This window comes from Xyrauchen texanus, chromosome 25 (genome assembly GCF_025860055.1).
Source record: "Xyrauchen texanus isolate HMW12.3.18 chromosome 25, RBS_HiC_50CHRs, whole genome shotgun sequence".
Taxonomy (NCBI): domain Eukaryota; kingdom Metazoa; phylum Chordata; class Actinopteri; order Cypriniformes; family Catostomidae; genus Xyrauchen; species Xyrauchen texanus.
Window position 1 is genome coordinate 7451558 of NC_068300.1, and position 20045 is coordinate 7471602.

At 39.1% G+C, this 20045-nt stretch overlaps 1 protein-coding gene across 1 annotated transcript in view; it reads left to right on the plus strand.

Moving 5' to 3' along the window:
• dlgap4a (discs, large (Drosophila) homolog-associated protein 4a) overlaps window positions 1-20045 on the plus strand; it is a 178017-nt gene that overhangs the window by 124583 nt on the left and 33389 nt on the right. Inside the window, exons 5-8 of the mRNA XM_052091675.1 lie at window positions 1649-2148; window positions 3228-3466; window positions 13028-13184; window positions 17105-17324. Of these exons, the coding sequence (XP_051947635.1) occupies window positions 1649-2148; window positions 3228-3466; window positions 13028-13184; window positions 17105-17324 (1116 nt within the window). The remainder of the gene's footprint in view (window positions 1-1648; window positions 2149-3227; window positions 3467-13027; window positions 13185-17104; window positions 17325-20045) is intronic.

A 20045-nucleotide genomic window follows, 5' to 3' on the forward strand; every position in this document is an offset into this window, starting at 1 on the left:
ATTAATACGTTTTCGTTTGACAATGCATTAATTTAGCTGCATTTAGGCCACTCATCCCCATTAGAACGCCATTTTCCTCCACCAAAAATGGAGCGTTTCGAAAACACTCTCTATTACTGCATACCTCGGATAATGATGACGTTTTCAAACGAAAATGGATTAGTGTGGATGTGACCATTCTTTCTTCTGTGGAACACAAAAGAAGAATATTTTGAAACAAAATATCCTGGCCAAAACATGCAAGTACAGTTTCTATCTTCTTGAAAGGGAAAGACCAAAATCTTCAAAAGAGTTGTTCAAGTTTACATTTAAATAGCATATTTGAAATCAGCAATGGACCTATTTCACAGCAGCACCATCTTTTATTTCTGACAGGAATGACTGCCAGGCTAAGTTGCACAGTTGTTTAAAGTGTTTTGGATATTTCTGCTGATGAAACTTTAAAAACAATATATTTCCAAGACATTTCAGAGGAGTTTTGGGAAATGAAATGTGACCAACGACGTTATGTAGCCTTACAGCGGATGCCTTTGAAGAAACTGTTGGTCTTTCCCTCACATTCCCATTTTCATTCACGTCAAAAATCAAAGATGGCGCTACTGTAAAAGGGTCAAGAAAGACTGTCAACAATGGTATCAATAAGTGTGCTTTTTTGGCTTAAATTGTGGAGAAAAACGTTATTTTTCAGGCTGCTCCAGCCAATGCGCATGTGCAAAGGTAATTGCCTCTTTTAAAGTTAAGGTGGGACTTCCATTCGTATACCTACCATATTTAGTATAAAGATTTCTCCCATTTATATTTATACAAGTGACCCGTGTAAAGCCCAAAGTATAATTTAATTTTTTAGGCGGCTGTGGCTCAAGTGGTAGAGCAAGTCAGCCACTAATCGCAGGGTTGGTGGTTCGATTGCCGGCCCACATGACTCCACATGCCGAAGTGTCCTTGGTCAAGACACTGAACCCTAAGTTGCTCCCAATGGCAGGCTAGCACCTTGCATGGCAGCTCTGCCGTCATTGGTGTATGAATGTGAGTGTGTGTGTGAATGGGTGAATGGGACACAGTGTAAAGCACTTTGGTAACCTCTAAGGTTAAAACAAATTCACTATATACTGTAAGTGCAGACCATTTACCATTTGACGCAAACGCTTCATGTCTGCATTTTGTCGAACGCTAGCCTTTCAAAGTATACTTAATTTGACTGTGCGTGAATACGCAGGCAGTTGAGTTTAGACCCAAGAAGATGTCTTTATATTCCTTCAAACTTGAGTTATACAAATGTAGGTATCTCCTGACCTCCTCACACACATACTCTTGACGTGCACATCTACCGTTGTATTGTTTTTCCACCTTCGTCTACTAAAATTTTGCTGTGATTACATCTCCTTTTAGTGCTTCTTCATGAAAGCAATGGCTCAATTTGAGTTTTTCCACCTTTTGGACCCAATAATTGTTGCAATTCATGTCTGACTGAAGTATTCTTTGGGCTTTTCCCTATATAGACATAAACATCCCATATGTCTATGTTTGCGCATTATACAGCATATAAATAGCCCATATATAGCACAGTTTTTTAATGTAAAACAATCATTATTTTAAACTGATTGTTACATTTGGATAATTGATTGACAATCTACATCCCTAACTGCAGGTCAAGGTGGGGAAACCGCCAAGACGACCCGACGAAGCAAAAGCAAAGACCGTGCAAAGACAGAGGGCAACAAACGACGACCACGGCCCAGCCTCTCAGGATTCTGGAGCTCGGACGACGGCTTAGATGATGAGCCAACGACTCAGCCCACCGTCGGTCCATTAGCAGTGGCGTATCGTAACCCATTGAGTATGATGACGCTGGGGAGAGCTGTGTCGGACAGTCAGGCAGCACCCAGAACACACCCACAGGGATACAACACCATCGCAGCACACCCGCTAAAATCGTCCAAGAGCAGCGGCGATCTGAAGCCACAGTTAGTGCCAGCACCCTCCAGTGGCCAAACAGGGGACAACACGCTGGTGAAGAGAGGCTCCTGGTCAACATTGACCCTCAGTCAGGCCAGACAGGTGCTTCAGAAGGGCTCAGCCACTGTGAATCGGACCCTGCTCAAGTCCAAGTCATGCCATGGTCAGGAGATGACCTGCAACTTTCTACAGGTAGCACAAAAAAGAGAGCTGTCTTCTGAACACTTTGCTTTTTGACAGGTCTAATAAATCATCCCGCTTGTTTTTAGTCTTGGTGTTGTGTGTTTTAATGGGCAGAATTTACAACACTAATATTGCAAGATCCCTTCTACCAAGGGGAGCCTACAAGGTTAATTATATTTACTATATATATATATATATATATATATACTGGATATACCCCCACCCTGGACAGACAGCGCAAATGTTCAGGGGATTGGGTTAGTGGTGGGGGAGGGATTGAAATGCGCTTCCATCAAGGCAGTGCATATGTTCAGTTCAAGCAATTTAAACTTTGACCCTGTTGCTGCTGAGCTTTCGAAGCAACCGCCAATGATTACTGGACAACCTGGCTGGGTCTAAGGTGGGAATTCCCCCCTAGATTTTGCATGTGCCCCCAAAACATTAGATGCCCCCTGGACCAATGCTACAACACGATCAAGGGGGACCAACCCAACCGAAATGATCAAGGAAGAGCACCTTCCAGTCCGACAAAGAGATAAACAGTTTCCCACTCTGAAGTACAAAATGCCCCACCAAGGGCAACATCCTAGTACTGCCCATGCCGAACAATTATCTTAAATGCAGTAAGTCTTTCTTTAAGTGTCAGGTCCAACTTTACTTCAAAGTTACATGTTGCACGTGTTTTTCCTTTGATGGGGAGGTTATGGAGGTATTGTGCATGTTTTTGGTTAGGGTTAGCACCATGATTATACAATTCGACCCTTTGCTTTACTTGCGCTTGGAACGAAATAGGGATAATTTGGTTGGGCAAAGCCTACCCCAGCACCCCACTAAATTAGGCCCTTATAGGGTTTACTGTATATACTGTGCACAGTATGCATATATTCTGGATGGATGGATGGAAAAAAATCAACGCCCTAGGAACCATATATGTACTAACAACCACCTTGACAACTGCGCATCTATGTCCTTGCAAACTCCCTAGTTTCGTGTTGGTGAATTTTGTATGGGCAAACACCACTCACTTTTTCTTTATGTGGGTAGTCAGATAAAATAAATTGAGGTTTGGTTGTGTTGTCTGTTGGCAGGTGCCTAAGGGTGAGTCAAGTGGGACGCTGGGTAAGACAGGGGCTGCAGGCGAGATCCCGTGCAGGAGAATGCGCAGCGGCAGTTACGTTAAAGCCATGGGAGACACGGAGGACAGTGATGATTCAGACAGCCCACCCTCACCGAAACCCTCGCCTAAGACCACCGCCAGACGACAGAGTTACCTGAAGGCCACACAGCGCTCTCTGAGCGAACAGCAGCCGCCACTACCGCCACGCATGTGAGTCAAACCGCTCACACACTCATACACAGAAAAACCATGTATGTAAACCACATTACACACGCAGACACACACATACAAGGATGGGTTAAGAACTGAGAGGGGCCGATACACCATTGAGTAGTCCAGCACGTGACTAGCCAAGCAAAAGGCATTACACATAAGCAAGAGATCATAATAGATACCTCTAGATATGCTAGAATATAATACACTAATAATTAGGGGTGTACAGCGAAGCAATTATCTGTATTTGTATCTATTTAAAATTACGCTTTATCCTTGTGCCTCTTGGATAATCAGTCGTACAAATATTTTTTTGATATTATTCGGATGAATCCGTTATTATTTCGGAAGTCATTATTTGTGCCTTTCCGAATAGATGTGCACTTGTGAATAGTTTGGAATTTTTTATTTAGTTTTTATTTCATTTTCGTTTCGCATGTTAGTTCTTTGTTAGTTTTTGTTTTGTTTGTTAGTTATTTGTTACTTTTAGTTTAGTTTTCGTTTCGCATGTTAGTTCTTTGTTAGTTTTTGTTTTGTTTGTTAGTTATTTGTTACTTTTTGTTTAGTTTTCCTTTCGCATGTTAGTTCTTTGTTCGTTTTAGTTTTGTTTGTTAGTTATTTGTTTTGTTGCCAGCGGTTCAGACATTAATGGCTGTGTGTTGAGTTATTTTGAGGGGACAGCAAATTTACACTGTTATACAAGCTGTACACTCACTACTCTTCAGTGTTGTCACATGAACAGATATAATCAAATGTTTACAAAAATGTGAGGGTTGTACTCACTTTTGTGAGATACTGTAAAAAAAAAAAAAATATCATAGAAAATTGACTTTAACTAAAATGTGTGTGTAATATGCGTATTTATGCTCATTAGAGTATCACGTTGTTCCTCTCGTGTCACCTCTATTGAAATCAGTAGCGAGTCCAGTCTTGCGTGCGCTGCACATGATGAGCGCTATTTGAATGACGCCTGGAGCTGCCGCCTATAGACCTTATTCACAGCAGCACCATATTTAATTTTTGACAGGATTGACAACGAGGCTGTGAGGGATAGACGTAGTCACTTCAATAGGCTGTACTGCAGTTTAAAGTGTTTTGGATCGTTCTGCAGTCAAAGCATTGAAAAAATATCTGTCTAAGAACATTCAGTAGACAAAAAAACTCCAGACAACATGATTTGTGGAAAATCCAGTGTGATCTAGGAGGTTTTTACAGCTTTATACCGTACGGGCCATTGAAGAGATGTGAGTCTATCCCTCACAGCCTCGTTGTCATTCCCATTAAAAATGGCTGTACTGTGAATAAGGTCTATTTAGAGCATTCCAAATCGCTCTCTTACCATACGTTTCCACTGGTATGTTGTGGGATTGACAGCAGTGCCGAGCAAGCACCGAGGGCATTCGAGGGTGTCAAAAAAGATGAAAATCCTTGGCTTTATGCAAGAAGCGGAAAACGCCTGGCGGTAGCCAATCACTATGATCTGAAGCAGTGATGTCTGTCATAGGCACTTTAAAATATGCCTTTAATAGACTCTGCTGGATTCAGTACTTTAATCACATAATTATGTTTATTTCTGACTTCAAACAGACTTCAAATGATGATTTCACACATTCATTGTAGCTGGGTTAGCATGTGAGCATACGGAAATGAAGCTGGCATCTTTCCAGTTGTAATCGCACACATATCAAATATATTATCGCTCATGTACTGAAAACAATGAGAGACAATACACACTTGGTTTTCATATTACAAATGGTAATTACGGTTAACCGAATGTTAAATGGCGTGTTGTGAGTGAAGCTGAGTGATCATTTTCAATTGATTCCTATGGCAGTCAAGCACCACACTCACGAGTTGGATTGTGGGATTGATAGCGGCGCAAAGCAAGCTTAGTGTTGTGAGCGGCAATGAGCGGATCGCACTAGTGGAATTGCAGAATTATATCAGTACGAATGCTGCCATAAAAGACAGCTGCCTATGTAGGCAGGAGACAGATATACAGCTCACTAAGTTTTGGAAGAGATCCAGTGTCTTGTGCATCCAAAGTATCTTAAAGAAATATTCCAGGTTCAATACAAGTTAAGTTCAATCGATAGCATTTGTGCCATAATGTTGATTACCACAAAAATGATTTAAGAAAAGCAAGAATCTGGGTTACAGTGAGACACTTACAATGGAAGTGAATGGGGCCAATGTGTAAATGTTACAATATTCAGTTTCAAAATTATAGTCACCAGACATAAACAATATGCATGTTCACATGATTTTAGTGTGATAAACTTGCACTAACCTTTTCAGTGTCAATTTAAATCTAATTTTAGTGCTTTGTTGCCATGATGATGTAATATCAACAACAGGGACTAAAAACTAAATCTTTTTCATTTTGGTTCGTTCTGAGCAAAACTGTATTTTTTCGTTCCGATTCAGAAGTTGCGCAGCCTCCTTTCCAAAAGTTTACCGGTTAGAACACAATAAAAGAACGGTTAATAACGTTCTTTTTATAATGACAGTACTCTGTGGTAAGGGGTGGGTGAAATACCAATTGCAGTGTTGCCAGATCTCACAAGTGAACCAAGTGACCTGTTCTGGAAAAACAAGCCCAAAATAAGCCACTTGCCTCACCACAATAAGCAAAAATAAGCATTTATCAGGACAAGGACATTGTGGTTTCTATAGTGAAATACTCTTGTACATCGGCTACCGCAAAATAGGGAGAAAACACCCCGATTGGACGCTATTTTTCCACTGAGAAAGCTGATCTTCAGAAAGCTGACAGCATCTCTGCTTGGGAGTGGCAACTGGTGATCGCACATACTCCTCTCTCTCTCTCTCTCTCTCTCTCTCTCTCTCTCTCTCTCTCTCTCTCTCTCTCTCTCTCTCTCTCTCTCTCTCTCTCTAACACACACACACACATACACATCCATTCTTGTTTAACCAATGACTTGTTAGAAACAGCACAAGCCGTGATACTATTTCTAAAGTGACATTTTTGAATTACTAACGGAGGTTTGGACACATCATTGTTTTGAACCAGCAACGGCAGATTCTGATCCATCGCATAATAAAGTAGTTCCATGCACAAATGCGTTTTTATGACCGTACTCAGTTTTTCCAAATTTTTTTAAAATGTACTTGTTCATTGAACTGTTGTATATAAGCAATATCACACTCACAATCGTGCTATATGGCCCTATATCAGCACTGCTGTAATTACCTACGACACTCGACCTGCGGCCGAATCACAGCAGTGCTGATGTAGGGCCATATAACACTCTTGTTCGTGCGATATTGCTTAAATAATTCACTGAAGACTTGGAAACAACTGAGAAATGTACTTTTACCTCTAATAATGTTTTCCTTGTGTCTGGATTAGCACTGCATGTATATGTAGTCTTTATACATAGTTGTTAAAAAGGTCTTCATTCAGAGAATATGACATCACAACAGGCAATTAGGTGAAGAAATGTGTGATGCAGCAGTTTCCTTCAGGATCAAAGCACATGTTTCATTTTTCAGGCAATATGAAGTGTGTAGTTCATTTACTGTGATAAACCCTACAAACAAAATTAACTGGTTATAACCGGTTACCAGCAAATCACTTTGTGCCGGTTTTTGGTTACGTTCTGCTAAAAATGTTGTTCGTTTTCAATTTTTATTCCCTGGTCAGCAAACCCTAAAATAAGCTCAAACCCAATGTATTATTTGAATAAATCTCAATGTAATTGCTTTTATAAAATTATAAGCTTCACATTTCTGCCTTTAACCCCTCCACAAATTGGCCGATTTCACTTTTAAAGAAAAGGAGGGAAGAGTTGAGAGTTATTTTTGTGGTAATCAACAAAGCCAACTCCATACAAAATCAATGTCATCGGATGGAAACATGTGTTCATAGTGACCAGCAGATGGCAGTATGTTGACAGTTTGTTTACCCTCCTTTACTTGAAACTACAAATGTGATATGAAATTGCCCTTGAATATTCTGAAGTGTTCTTGCCTGTTCTGTATATCAGAGGCACACCGTGTCAGACAGAGACCTACAGAGTGTTTCTAAAAAGTTAAAGTGTTTCTTCATCATACTCGTCACTCCTGTGATGTGCAACAAGTGGCCATGTTCAAAACTCGTGCAAAGTGTCTGTTAAATAGTCTTACTTAAGAGTTTCCGAATTCAAAATAGTATTGTCCTAAATATTATGTGAGATAAGATTTAGTACCTTGAAGAGAGAATGCCAAACGTGCCAGGATGACTAAGTGTGAATTCAACCTTGCTTTTTCGGCTAACATTCTTTCCTCCAAAAGGAACTGAAAAATGATGTCAGTATTTATTCACTCTTATGTCGTTCCAAATGGCTGTCTTTCTTCTGTGGAACACAAAAGGAGATGTTAGGCAGAATGTTAGAGACTGACAGCCTCAGTCACTATTCACTTTCATTGCACCTTTTTGAATGGTGACTAAGACTCACATTTATCATCTGTCATGAAAAGTCATTTGGAATGACATGAGGGTGAGTGCATGATTACAGAGTATGAATTATTCGCCCATGTAACGCCCCACTCTTCCTGTAAACCCACTGTCTGTAGCAAACATAGCCCTGGTCTGTTTATGAGGAAGCAGTTTGGTGTGGTCTGGTCTCTGTGCAATGCCACCTCAGTGCCACACATGTACAGCCCATAATTTATAATGGAGACCATTTTAAAGGGATAGTTCACCCAAAAATAAAAACTCTCTCAGCATTAACTCACCCTCATGCCATCCCAGATGTGTATAACTTTTTCATCTGCTGACCACAAATGAAGACTTTTAGAAGAATATCTCAGCTCTTTAGGTCCATATAATGCAAGTTTTGAATGGTGGCCGAAAATTCTAAGCTCCAAAAAGCACATAAAGGCAGCATATAATATAGCAAGTAATCCATACGACTCCAGTAGTTTACTCCATGTCTCTTGAAGCGATCCAGTTGGTCTTGAGTGAGTACAGGCCAAAATATAACTCATTTTTACAGTACATCTTATCATTGCAGTCTCTAGGCACAATCATGATTTCAAGCTCGATTACACTTTCTTGTGCTTGATGCATACACAGATGGCTCTATAGGAAGTGTACTCAAGCTTGAAATAATGACCGCCAAGGAGATTCTCAAGATTTATACCATTGGAGTTGTATGGAGTACTTTTATGCTGCCTTTATGTGCTTTTTTGAGCTTCAAAGTTTTGGTCACCATTCACATGCTTTATGAGGACATACAGAGCTGAAATATTCGGGTATTCAAACACTCTAATCACTGTGGACTGGCTGTGGCTCAGTCGGTAGAGCAGGTCGGCCACTAATCGCAGGGTTGGTGGTTTGATTCCCGGCCCACACGACTCCACATGCCGAAGTGTCCTTGGGCAAGACACTGAACCCCAAGTTGCTCCCAATGGCAGGCTAGCGCCTTGCATGGCAGCTCTGCCACCATTGGTGTGTGAATGTGTGTGTGAATGTGTCACAGTGTAAAGCGCTTTGAATACCGATAAGGTTAAAAAGGCGCTATATAAAAGCAGACCATTTACCATTTACCATAAGCACAGCTGTTAACACTCACACCCGGTCTACACTGGACTCGAGAGTCGCATCATGACTTATAATCAATGATGCGGTGTACAAGGGAAGCGTCCGTTGTGGCGTTTTGCGTTGCGCCAACAGTAAACCAATGTCCTGTTCCATTTTGTACTGCATGCGCTGGTGCTACTACAGCCAGCAACACAAATAAAAAGTTTCAAAAGTTTGTGTCAACACAACCCGGTGTTTTTTATTCATTTATTTTATTTGATAAGGACGGTACTCATTAATCAACAGAAGAAGAAAACACTGTAAATGAGCCAGAGTTAGACCTGTAGGCTAATTTTCATCTGTTGTCCTTAGCTAGTTCTTAAGGCGGCAACCTAAAATTAAGATAAAATTACTTATCACAAGTAACTAATCGCAATAGCGTACAGATAATAGCAGTGCATAATCCAATACAATATGACAAACAAACGAGCTAACGCAATGCATACATTTTTTTTTTAAACTTTAATAAGGATAATAAAAGAGACAGACAAAACTGATGACAATACAATACAATGCAAAGAGACTAATTACACATGATTGCATGTTTGGTTTGATTTAAGCCATATCTTACGTTTATATTTAGAAGTTAAGTAATTAGTACTCTCTCTTAACTAAATGGGTAGAGTATTCCAGAAATGGATGGCTCAGACTGAGAAGGCGGTTTGCCCAAACTTGGTACGTCTGTATTGTACAACACAGCCATGTCTAGTAATTGCCCTGGTTATCCTGCCACTATTATCCTTCTGCATTATCAATGGGGGAGGTGCAAGCCCATGTAAAACCTTAAAAACTGACAAAACTAAATAATTTGTATTTTTGTACTATATTGCAATGGTGATAACTATTGGCCCTCCGGTCAAGTGTTTTTAGTTGGTTTTAGAATTGTTGTGCTTGTTTGTGACCAGCTAGTAAAGCAATTTGTTACGTATGTGGGAGAATATCATAGCATGCATAAAAGCTTTGCTGCCTCTGCTGTTAGGTATGGTCTTATATGCCTAAAGTTAGCCAGGTTAAATTTGATAGTACTGGCCACATTTTAGCATGCTTTCAAAATGTCAGATTTGAACCTAAAATAACCACAAGCTATTTAAAGTCAGACACCACCTTAAGCTTTTGTCCTTTAACAAAGACATCAGGATGATGAATCTCTCTGGGTTTCTGTAAGAAGAACATACAAACAGTTTTGCTTATATTCAAATGTAAGTATGAATCCATGGCTTCAGTTCATTTGTTTGCAGCTTGTTGTTTGTTTTTAGCATGTACATAAAGAACTGTGTCATCAGCATACATTTGCATGTTGACAGATGGACAGGCAAAAGGCAAGTCATTAATATACAATCTGAACAAAATAGGGCCCAATATTGACCCTTGCGGAACTCCAGTATTAGAGTTAAAATATGTTGAATTAGAATTGCGAATACGTACACTTTACTTCCTGTTAATTAAATATGAATTCACCCATTAATGTCATCAGCAGAAGAATTAAAGAGATACATGTAGCTTTGAGTGTAGTACCTTATGTTTCACAGTATCAAAAGTCTTCTTTAAATCCAGAAAAACGGCTCCTATTACACTGGCTTCATCTAGTTATGATTTGACATTTTCAAGAAAGTTGCAGTTGTCTGTTTCTGTTGAGTGGTTGATACGAAATCCGAATTGCATTGGGTGCAGAGGGGTGTGCCCATTATTCAAGTGAGCGGTCAGCTGCTTTGCTACCCATTTCTCGGCTATCTTGTAAACTACAGGTAAAATACTAATAGGTCTGTAGTTTCCAACAGTTTTTTGATCACCAGCCTTGAAAACGGGTGTTTTCAGGTGTCCGGAATAATTCCTTGCTTAATTGACAGATTAATCTGGTGGACAATAGGACAAACTAAGACATCCTTATTTGATTTAAAAAAAAAAAATATATATATATATATATATATCCAAACCATAAGCATCCTTTGCATTTAAGTCTCTTAAGGAGCTTATGATATTTATTACTTCAGATTCAGATATTTCAGTTATTCTAAAAATAGGTTTGTCATAATTTATGGGATTACTCCTCAACTGAGTTAATTCTTAAAAAATACAAATTATTAAAAGTGTTTGCTATCGTATCCTGATCTTGGGTTAAGATTCTTGTCCTATGATCAATATGTCTTCCGGTTAGTTTATTAAGATTTTTCCAGATCAGTTTCCCATTTCCTCTTGCATCAGCAATTATTCTAATAAATTACTCAGCTTTTGCCTTCCTTATGTTCCTTTCTACTTTATTTCGAAGGGACGTGAAAATGTGCTTGTCGCTACTATGACCTGATTAAAGTGCTTTTTCAGAGCAAAATCTTGCTCACCCTGTGTAGACAGTCTCAAGCCATCGCGTCACGTCAATGGACATGCCTGGTTAAAACAGGGTGTCAGCACTATAAATTATCAAACAGTCATGACATATGAAATATTCATGAACTGAAATGTTTACTTGCCATTTTGCATCGGGTCCAAGTGTTTTGAACTGCCCATCCTTCAATGGCAGTTCCTTTGCAAAGCTTTTATAGTATTAATGTTGACTCCCACAAAAATTCATTTTGACACATCCATCCTTTTCTTTAAAAAAAAGATAAAGGTGATGTTAGAGTGAGCCACTTACTTTAACAGAAGAATCTCAAATTCTGTATTGTGTTTAATAGAATTCTTTGGTGGAAATGACTAAAATTTTCCCTCTTTTTTTAGTATAATTTGTCAAAATGGCAAATAAAAAATTACTTTTCTTTCCTTTATTTTCTTTAAACAGCACATGTGTCATATTTCATATCAAGAAAACGCTTCACAGACAACTTTTGAAAAAAAAAATTATTTGGGGCAAAATTTTTGCCATGGTAGGACAGTCATAATATAAAAAATAAAAAAATGCACAAAATTTTGAAATGGTTTATGTTTATTTCATTCTTGGTTTTGGAAAGTAGTTTAAACATTTTATTAATTAAATCATTTGTATTTTTATCATTTATTTTCTTAATTTAATATTGAAAGTCTAAAAGGCTAAAACAGTCATCTCTGGACATAAAAAGCCTTTGAAAGTACACAAATAAAAGACGAAGACCTAGTAAAAAAGTTTCCAAGTCAGATTTAATGGGACCACACAACAAAAAGAAAAAAGTTGAAATATGTTTGTTTTAGTAAAAATAAACCCCTGAGGCATGAAGTTGCCTTAAGTTGAAGAAACACCCATTTATTTGAACTTTAAATCAAGAATATAATCATTCCTAATCTCTTTTTATTTTTCAAAATCATATATCTTAAAAGCTTCCATTACACTCTTAGAAAAAAAGGTTATTTAGGGTTCCAAATAGAATAGAGCGATAGAACCCTTTTTGGTTCTATATGGAACCTTCTCTTCTAAGAGTGTACAATAGAATATAATTTTAAATACTGTAGTATACACTATGCATCAGAGAAATAACCTCAAAGCCCTGGGCACCCCTGGGTATTCAAGGGCCCCTGGGCACTGGCCCCATTGGCCCGGTCGGTAATCCGTCCCTGCTAATCCGTGACTTCACTTAAACTGAATTAAAGGAATAGTTCACCGAAAAATGAAATTCTGTCATGTTGATTTCAATCTGTGTGACATTTATTCTTGTGTGGAATGCAAAATAAGATGTAAGGCAGAAATAGACAGTCTCAGTCACCATTCACTTTCATTGCATCTTGTTTACAGATATTGAAACTGAATGGTGACTGACATTCTGACTAATATCTCACTTTGTGTTCCACAGAAGCAAAGAAGAAGGTTTGGAACAATATGAGGGTGAGTAAATGATGACAGAATTTTCATTTTGGGTCACGTTTGCTCGGTCACCGCGTCTCAGTCACTACTTAAAAAGTAATCCGCAGTGCATCAAAAGGGAAATGATGTAGGCTGTTCCTCGGGAATGTTGATCAGTCTCTTCCATCACTCATTGTCTTATGTTTCTCCTTTGTTTCTCGATCAGCTGTATGCCGTCTCTATGCGAGGTCGCCACCAATCGCAGTATGGATGACTTGGACTGTTTGATGGCACCGAGTGAGGCGGTCCTGCAGCACTGGGATGCAGATGTGGGATTCATTCAGGGCTGTGCATCACTGGGACGAGGGACTACCATGAGCCAGGTCAGATGATTTCATTTATTTAAAATTATTAAAATGATTAATTATTATTAATTAAAATTCTGTTGTCATTTACTAACCCTCGTGTAGTTCCAAACTCACTTTAGATTTTCTCACTAGCAGAATTACAAACTCAGTTACCATTCGCTTCCATTGTATGGAAAAAGCAACCACTTAACAAAGCCCTTGCAACCAACCAACATACCCAAACAACCACCTAGCATCCACCCAAAACACCTTAACCACTTAAAAAAAACACCTAGCATCCATCAAGAACACCCTAGAAACCCCCCAACCGCCTAGCAACCTCCCAACACTGCCTAACAACCACCAAACAGCCATTAAGAACACCCTAGCTACCACTTTACAAAGCCCTTGCTACCATCCACCAACAACCACCTAGCATCCATCAAGAACATCCTAGCAACTGCTTAGCAAACCACAAGCAACCACACAACACACACTATCAACCACCTAGCATCCATCAAGAACATCCTAGCAACTGCTTAGCAAACCACAAGCAACCACACAACACACACTATCAACCACCTAGCATCCATCCAGAACACCCTAGTAACCACACAACCACCTAGCGTCCACCCAAAACTCCCTAGAAACCACACAACCACCTAGCATCCACACAGAACACCCTAGCAACCGCAAAGAAAAACAATAGTACACCCTAAAAACCACCTAGCATCCATCAAGAACACCCTAATTACCACTTTACAAAGTCCTAGCAACCAGCAAACACACCCTAACACCAACTAGCACCCATCCAGGACACCCTAGCAATCACTTAACCATGTCCAAGCATCCAGTCAACACACCCTAACAAACAACTAGTCTTCACCCAGGACACCTTAGCAACCACTTAAAAAAATCCCTAGCAACCAGCCAACACACCCTAACATTCCCATAGTATTCAGAACACTTTATCAACCACTTAATAAACACCTGCAACACCCTAGCAACCACATAGGAAACCCTTAGCAACCACCCAACACTGCCTAACAACCACCTAGCAGCCATCAAGAACACATTAGCTACCACTTTACAAAGCCCTATAAAGCATCCAACATCCTCTAACAACCACCTAGTATCCATCTAGAACACCATAGCAAGCTCCAAGCAACCACTCAACACACCCTAACAACTACCTAGCATCCACCCAGAACACCCTAGCAGCCGCATAGCAAAACAATAGCAAACACCTAACACACACACTAACAACTACCTAGCATCCATCAAGAACACCCTAGTTCCAACTTTACAAAGCCCTAGCAACCAACCAACATCCTCTAACAACCACCTGGCATCCATCAAGAACACCCTAGCAGCACTTAGTAGCCCCAAGCAACCACCCAAAACACCTTAACAACCACCTAGCATCCGTCCATAACACCCTAGCAACCACCTAGAATCCACCCAGAACACCCTAGCAACCGCATAGCAAAACCCTATCAACCACCCTAACATCACCTAGCACCAATCCAGGACACCCTAGCAATCACTTTACAAAGTCTTAGCAACCAGTCAACACACCCTAACAAACAACCAGCATCCACCCCAAACACAATAGCAACCGCATAATAAAGTTCAAGCAACCACTCAGCACACTCCAACAACCACCTAGCATCTATCATGGATACCTTAGCAACCACTCTGTAAAGCCCTGGCAACCAGCCAACAGACCTTAACAACTATGTAGCATCCATCAAGGACACCTTAGTAACCTAACAAACAACTAGCATCCACCCACAACACCCTAGCAGCCACATAGCAAAGCCGTAGCAACAACCCAACACACTCTAACAATCACTAAGCATCCATCAAGGATACCCTAGCAACCATTCTGTAAAGCCCTAGCAACCAGCCAACAGACCTTAACAACCACGTAGCTCCATCAAGAACACCATAGCAACCACACAACCACCTAGTATCCACCTGCAACATCCTAGCAACCACATAACAAAGCCCAAGCAACAACCTAGGGATAATGAAGACTTATGGATGGGCATTTTTTAAGTGCTGTTTCATTAAAAGGTTGTTTCTAAGATTGGACAGATGTTTATGCGAGTGAAAATGTTTGAATCAAAGGGAAAACATGAAGATAAAGCTAGCACACCTGCTAGTTTGTAGCATTTATAATAGAGATCAAGTAGGGAATGCTTACTTCAAAGGGGACTTTTTAATGACTTCAAAGAGTTTATTCCATGTTTCTAAGCGGATCTCAGCTAAACCCTTTGTTGTTGTTGTTTGCTTTTAATTACTGGGTTGGTCCTCGACAAACACATACATTCATACCCACAATCCCGTACTTTTGCGTTCCTGTGAGAAGTGTCACCTGCTAACCGAACAAACAGAAAGTTTCTCTTTGCTTTTCACTAAAAGGGTTCAATCAAGATTGAAAAGAAGCAGCTGCTGTTTCCGTCCCTGCCGGCTTTAAGAGAGTTTGAACTGTGATTGCGTTTTGTCTGCAGGTTGGTTTCATCATATGAATCACTGCAGAGTTCATTCACTCTTGGAGGCTTTTTCTTACATTCTGCCTGTCGGATTTGGAGCAGAGAGGCAGGAAAAGGATATTTCAGGATTAAAAATGTGGCGCATCAGCGGTTCTCAAAACGAATCACTTTGTAAATGATTTGCTAAGACGCGTGTCCCGTTTCAGTGAAGCAAGAAGTGACTTTTGTGATTGTGGAGTGCAACCTTTGAAAATGCCTGTTTTTCTCACTTAAATAAAATTTGTTTGTCATTTTCCGTTTAAAAAAATTTATATTATAATTAACAACAATACACAGACATAAAATGATACAAAATATTTTTCTCTTTTAGACAAATTTACACTTTAATGCAATTTTGAAGTACAAATGATATTATCAGCGTAACAATTCGAGTGAAAAGTTCATTTAAAAAACGTTTTCAATAAACTTTTACCAAATTGTTCTAAAACGTAATTTCACGTCTTAAAAATAGATTTTTTATTTTTATTCTTGTCTCGGATATTTGGACCCGACTGGATAAATATATATATATATATTGTTGTTAAATGTAAAATTAATAATAAATATATTTATGTAATTAATTTTAACAACAATACCTATACAGAAAATTAAACAAAACTATTTTTCACTTTTAGACAATTTGTAATTCAAATTATATTATTAGCGAACCATTTCAGTGAAAACAAAATTACTAAATTTTTTAAAAAATTTTACATTTTAAATTTCAAGGTTTAAATTAGAATTTGAAAAAGTTTAATTGAAAACCTTATTGTTAATAAATTTTTACTACAATTTTCTAAAACGTAATTTCAATGTTTAAATTAGACTTTTAATGTGGTCTCTGATATTTTAATATGACCCCACTGTATATATACATTTTTTTATTAATAATTTAACATTTAACAACAATACATAGACATAAAATTATACAAAAATATTTTTCTCTTTAAGACATTTTTTCTCTAAAGTGCTAGTTTGTGACAGGGTGAAGGGCGGGCCGGGTCGTGATTCCGCACACCCAGCCCTTGATTAGGCTGATGAAGCCCGAGAGGGATAAGGGCGACCAGAGACGGCAGTGCGACAGAGAGAGAGTTACGGGCAGCTGTCCGACACCTGTGTGTGTGTGTGTTTGTCTTTTTGGTTCAGTTTCGTATTAAACTATTATTTATATTATCAAGCCGGTTCTCGCCTCCTCCTTTCCACTGAACTTTGTTGCACTGGTGCCGCAACCTGGGAAGGAGGAGGCGAGAACCGGCTTGATAATATACATTTTAGTGAAAGGTTGAATCAACATTTTGTATTTTAAATAAAGTTTTTCTTCAATTTTCTAAAATGGAATTTCAAGGCATAAATTGGGGCAGCAGTCGGATACCCCGCAGGCCTCGCATGGGTCGATTCAACCCGCCTGTGTCCTTTCAGGTGGACCAGGGTTACCTGAGCAGCACGGTTTACAGGCAGGTGGACTCTCAGGCAGTGAGGGCTTTGGATCTGCCCATGCCCACCTGCTTCAGGTCTCGAAGCCACAGCTACCTGCGGGCGATTCAGGCCGGCTGCTCTCAAGACGACGACACGGGCTCCGTGGACTCCGATGAAAGTCTGCCCACAACAGCATCCATCAGTTGCTATAAAAACAACACCGGTGAGTACTGCACAACTACACCTATGGTTCATCTTCATAGGTATATATATATATATATATATATATATATATATATATATATATATATATATATACGAGCAGACAGAGAGCGCTTTTATATATATATATATATATATATATATATATATATATATATATATATATATATATATATATATATATATATATAAAACAGTTAGTTCAGTTCCTCGAATCTGATTGGACGAGAGATGTTCCATGAGCACTGGACGCTTCTCTGTGTGGGTCACTCCGCTTGTGTTCCTGCTGTTCTAAACTAAAGTGTAAGAGCAGTGCAGATGTGTTAAGAGCTACTGTTTGTCTTTTTTTTCATTACATATGTTAGCCAGCAGGTGGGGGCAAAAGATAATTTTTTGCGTGTTATATGAGACAGTTGGGTGATGTGAAGTGAACATGCAACAGCTCTTTGTGATCGCTCGTGTTACTATTAAACTACTAAAGCTAGAAAACGGCTTTAAACAGCATTAAATTAACAACTTCAGCATTACGGCTCATCACAGCTGAGAGACACAACAGACTGATTAATTACACAATTGTAACTGTTTAAAATGGCGGAGGACATTGTGGTTTATATAGTGATCGACTGTTACGCAACGGCTACCGCAAAATAGGGAGAAATCCCCCTGATTGGACGCTATTTTTCCACTGAGAAAGCTGATCTTCAGAAAGCTGACAGCATCTCTGCTTGGGAGTGGCAACTGGTGATCGCACACACTCCGCCTCTCTCTCTCTTTCTCTCTCTCTCTCTCACACACACACACACACGCATCCATCCTTGTTTATCAAATGACTTGTTAGAAACAGCACAAGCCATGATACTATTTCTGAAGTGACATTTTTGAATTACTAACGGAGGTTTGGACACATCATTGTTTTGAACCAGCAACGGCAGATTCTGATCCATCGCGTAATAAAGTAGTTCCATGCACAAATGCGTTTTTATGACCGTACTCAGTTTTACTTAATTTTTATTATGTAATTGTTCATTGAACTGTTGTATATAAGCAATATCACACTGGCAATCGTGCTATATGGCCCTATATCAGCACTGCTGTAATTACCTACGACACTCGACCTGCGGCCGAATCACAGCAGTGCTGATGTAGACTCTTGTTCGTGCGATATTGCTTAAATATATTAAGACTGTTATTATGCTTATATTATTTGCTTTATAGATTATTTACAATTATATTATTTACATTATGATATTATTTTCATGACAATTAAGCACATTTCCCTTAAATTGCTGTTTTCGTAAGTCCCATAATTTCCAGTGTTGATTCTCAAAAGGACTATTTCACCCAAAAATGAAAATTCAGTCATTGTTTACTCACCCCTGTGTATGTGATATGACTTTTTTTTTTTTATTAACACAAAGGGAGAGTGATGTCATACAATGGCAGTTTATGGTGACCACATCTTCAAGCTTCAAAAGGACACAAACGTATAATTCAGAAGTCTAGTCAATTATTCCATGAGACTCATGATTGTTATGAAAGCATATGATAATATTTGGTTAGAAACTTAATGTATTAGTTCATGGAAGGGCACGAGAGCAACAGTTCACGCAGCGCCTTCACGATATTATCTAAAAACAGGTCCATCACAGCGATAGCGACACAGAGAACAGAACTTACTAAGCATGTGTGAAGAGTTTGTAGTCGAAGAATTGATGCATTTCTATGCCCAGCTTTATTTTTGTGTGCAGCTGTGTTGTGTTCTATTGTCGCTATCGCTGTGGTGAATAAATGAAAGGGGGTGCAAGAAATCGTACATGATGTATAAATAATTAAAAATTAAATTAACATATCATCATCATGAAAATAATTAGTAAAATGTCTGAATGGTCCTAAATATTGGGGGAAACCTAATTCACCCTTTTATTTTCCTTCTAATACAAACTAAAAAAAATAGTAAAAAAATAAATAGTATATCTAAAACATGAGTGTTGTTTCAAATATACACTAAATTTATTCACTTGAACAACTTTCAAATTATTCAAAATTAAACCATTAAATAAAGATCTGAATAGATAATTAAATACATAATTCCCACATCACAGCAGCCATATCACCCTGTAGCTCAAGACTGGTTGCCCACTGAAACTAAGTACCAGGATGGGACACCTCCTGGGGAAAACTAAGGTTGCTGCTGGAAGTGGTATTATGGAGGCCAGCAGGGGGTGCTCACCCTATGGTTAGTGTGGGTCCTAATGCCCCAGTATAGTGGTGGGGCCATTATACTGTAAAAAGACACCGTCCTTTGGATGAGATATTAAACCGTGGTCCATTAAAAATCCCAGGGCATTTCATTGTAAAGATTAGGGGTGTACACCAGTGTCCTGGCTAAATTCCCCCCACTGGCCCTTCTCAATCATGGCCTCCTAAAAATCCCCATCCACTAATTGTCTCTATAACTCCTCTCTCCACCATTAGCTGGTGTGTGGTGGGCGTACTGGTGCATTATGGCTGCTGTTGCATCATCCAGGTGGATGCAGCACACAGGTGGTGATTGAGGAGATTCCCCAGTTCATTGTGTAAAGCGCTTTGAGTGTACTGTCAGAAAAGTGCTATACACATGTAACGTTCATTCAAATATGTAATAAAATCAGTATAAAATGCTACAAAAATTATAAATCAATAAATGTCCATTATATTTCATTTTAGCACTAGTTTGCCATTT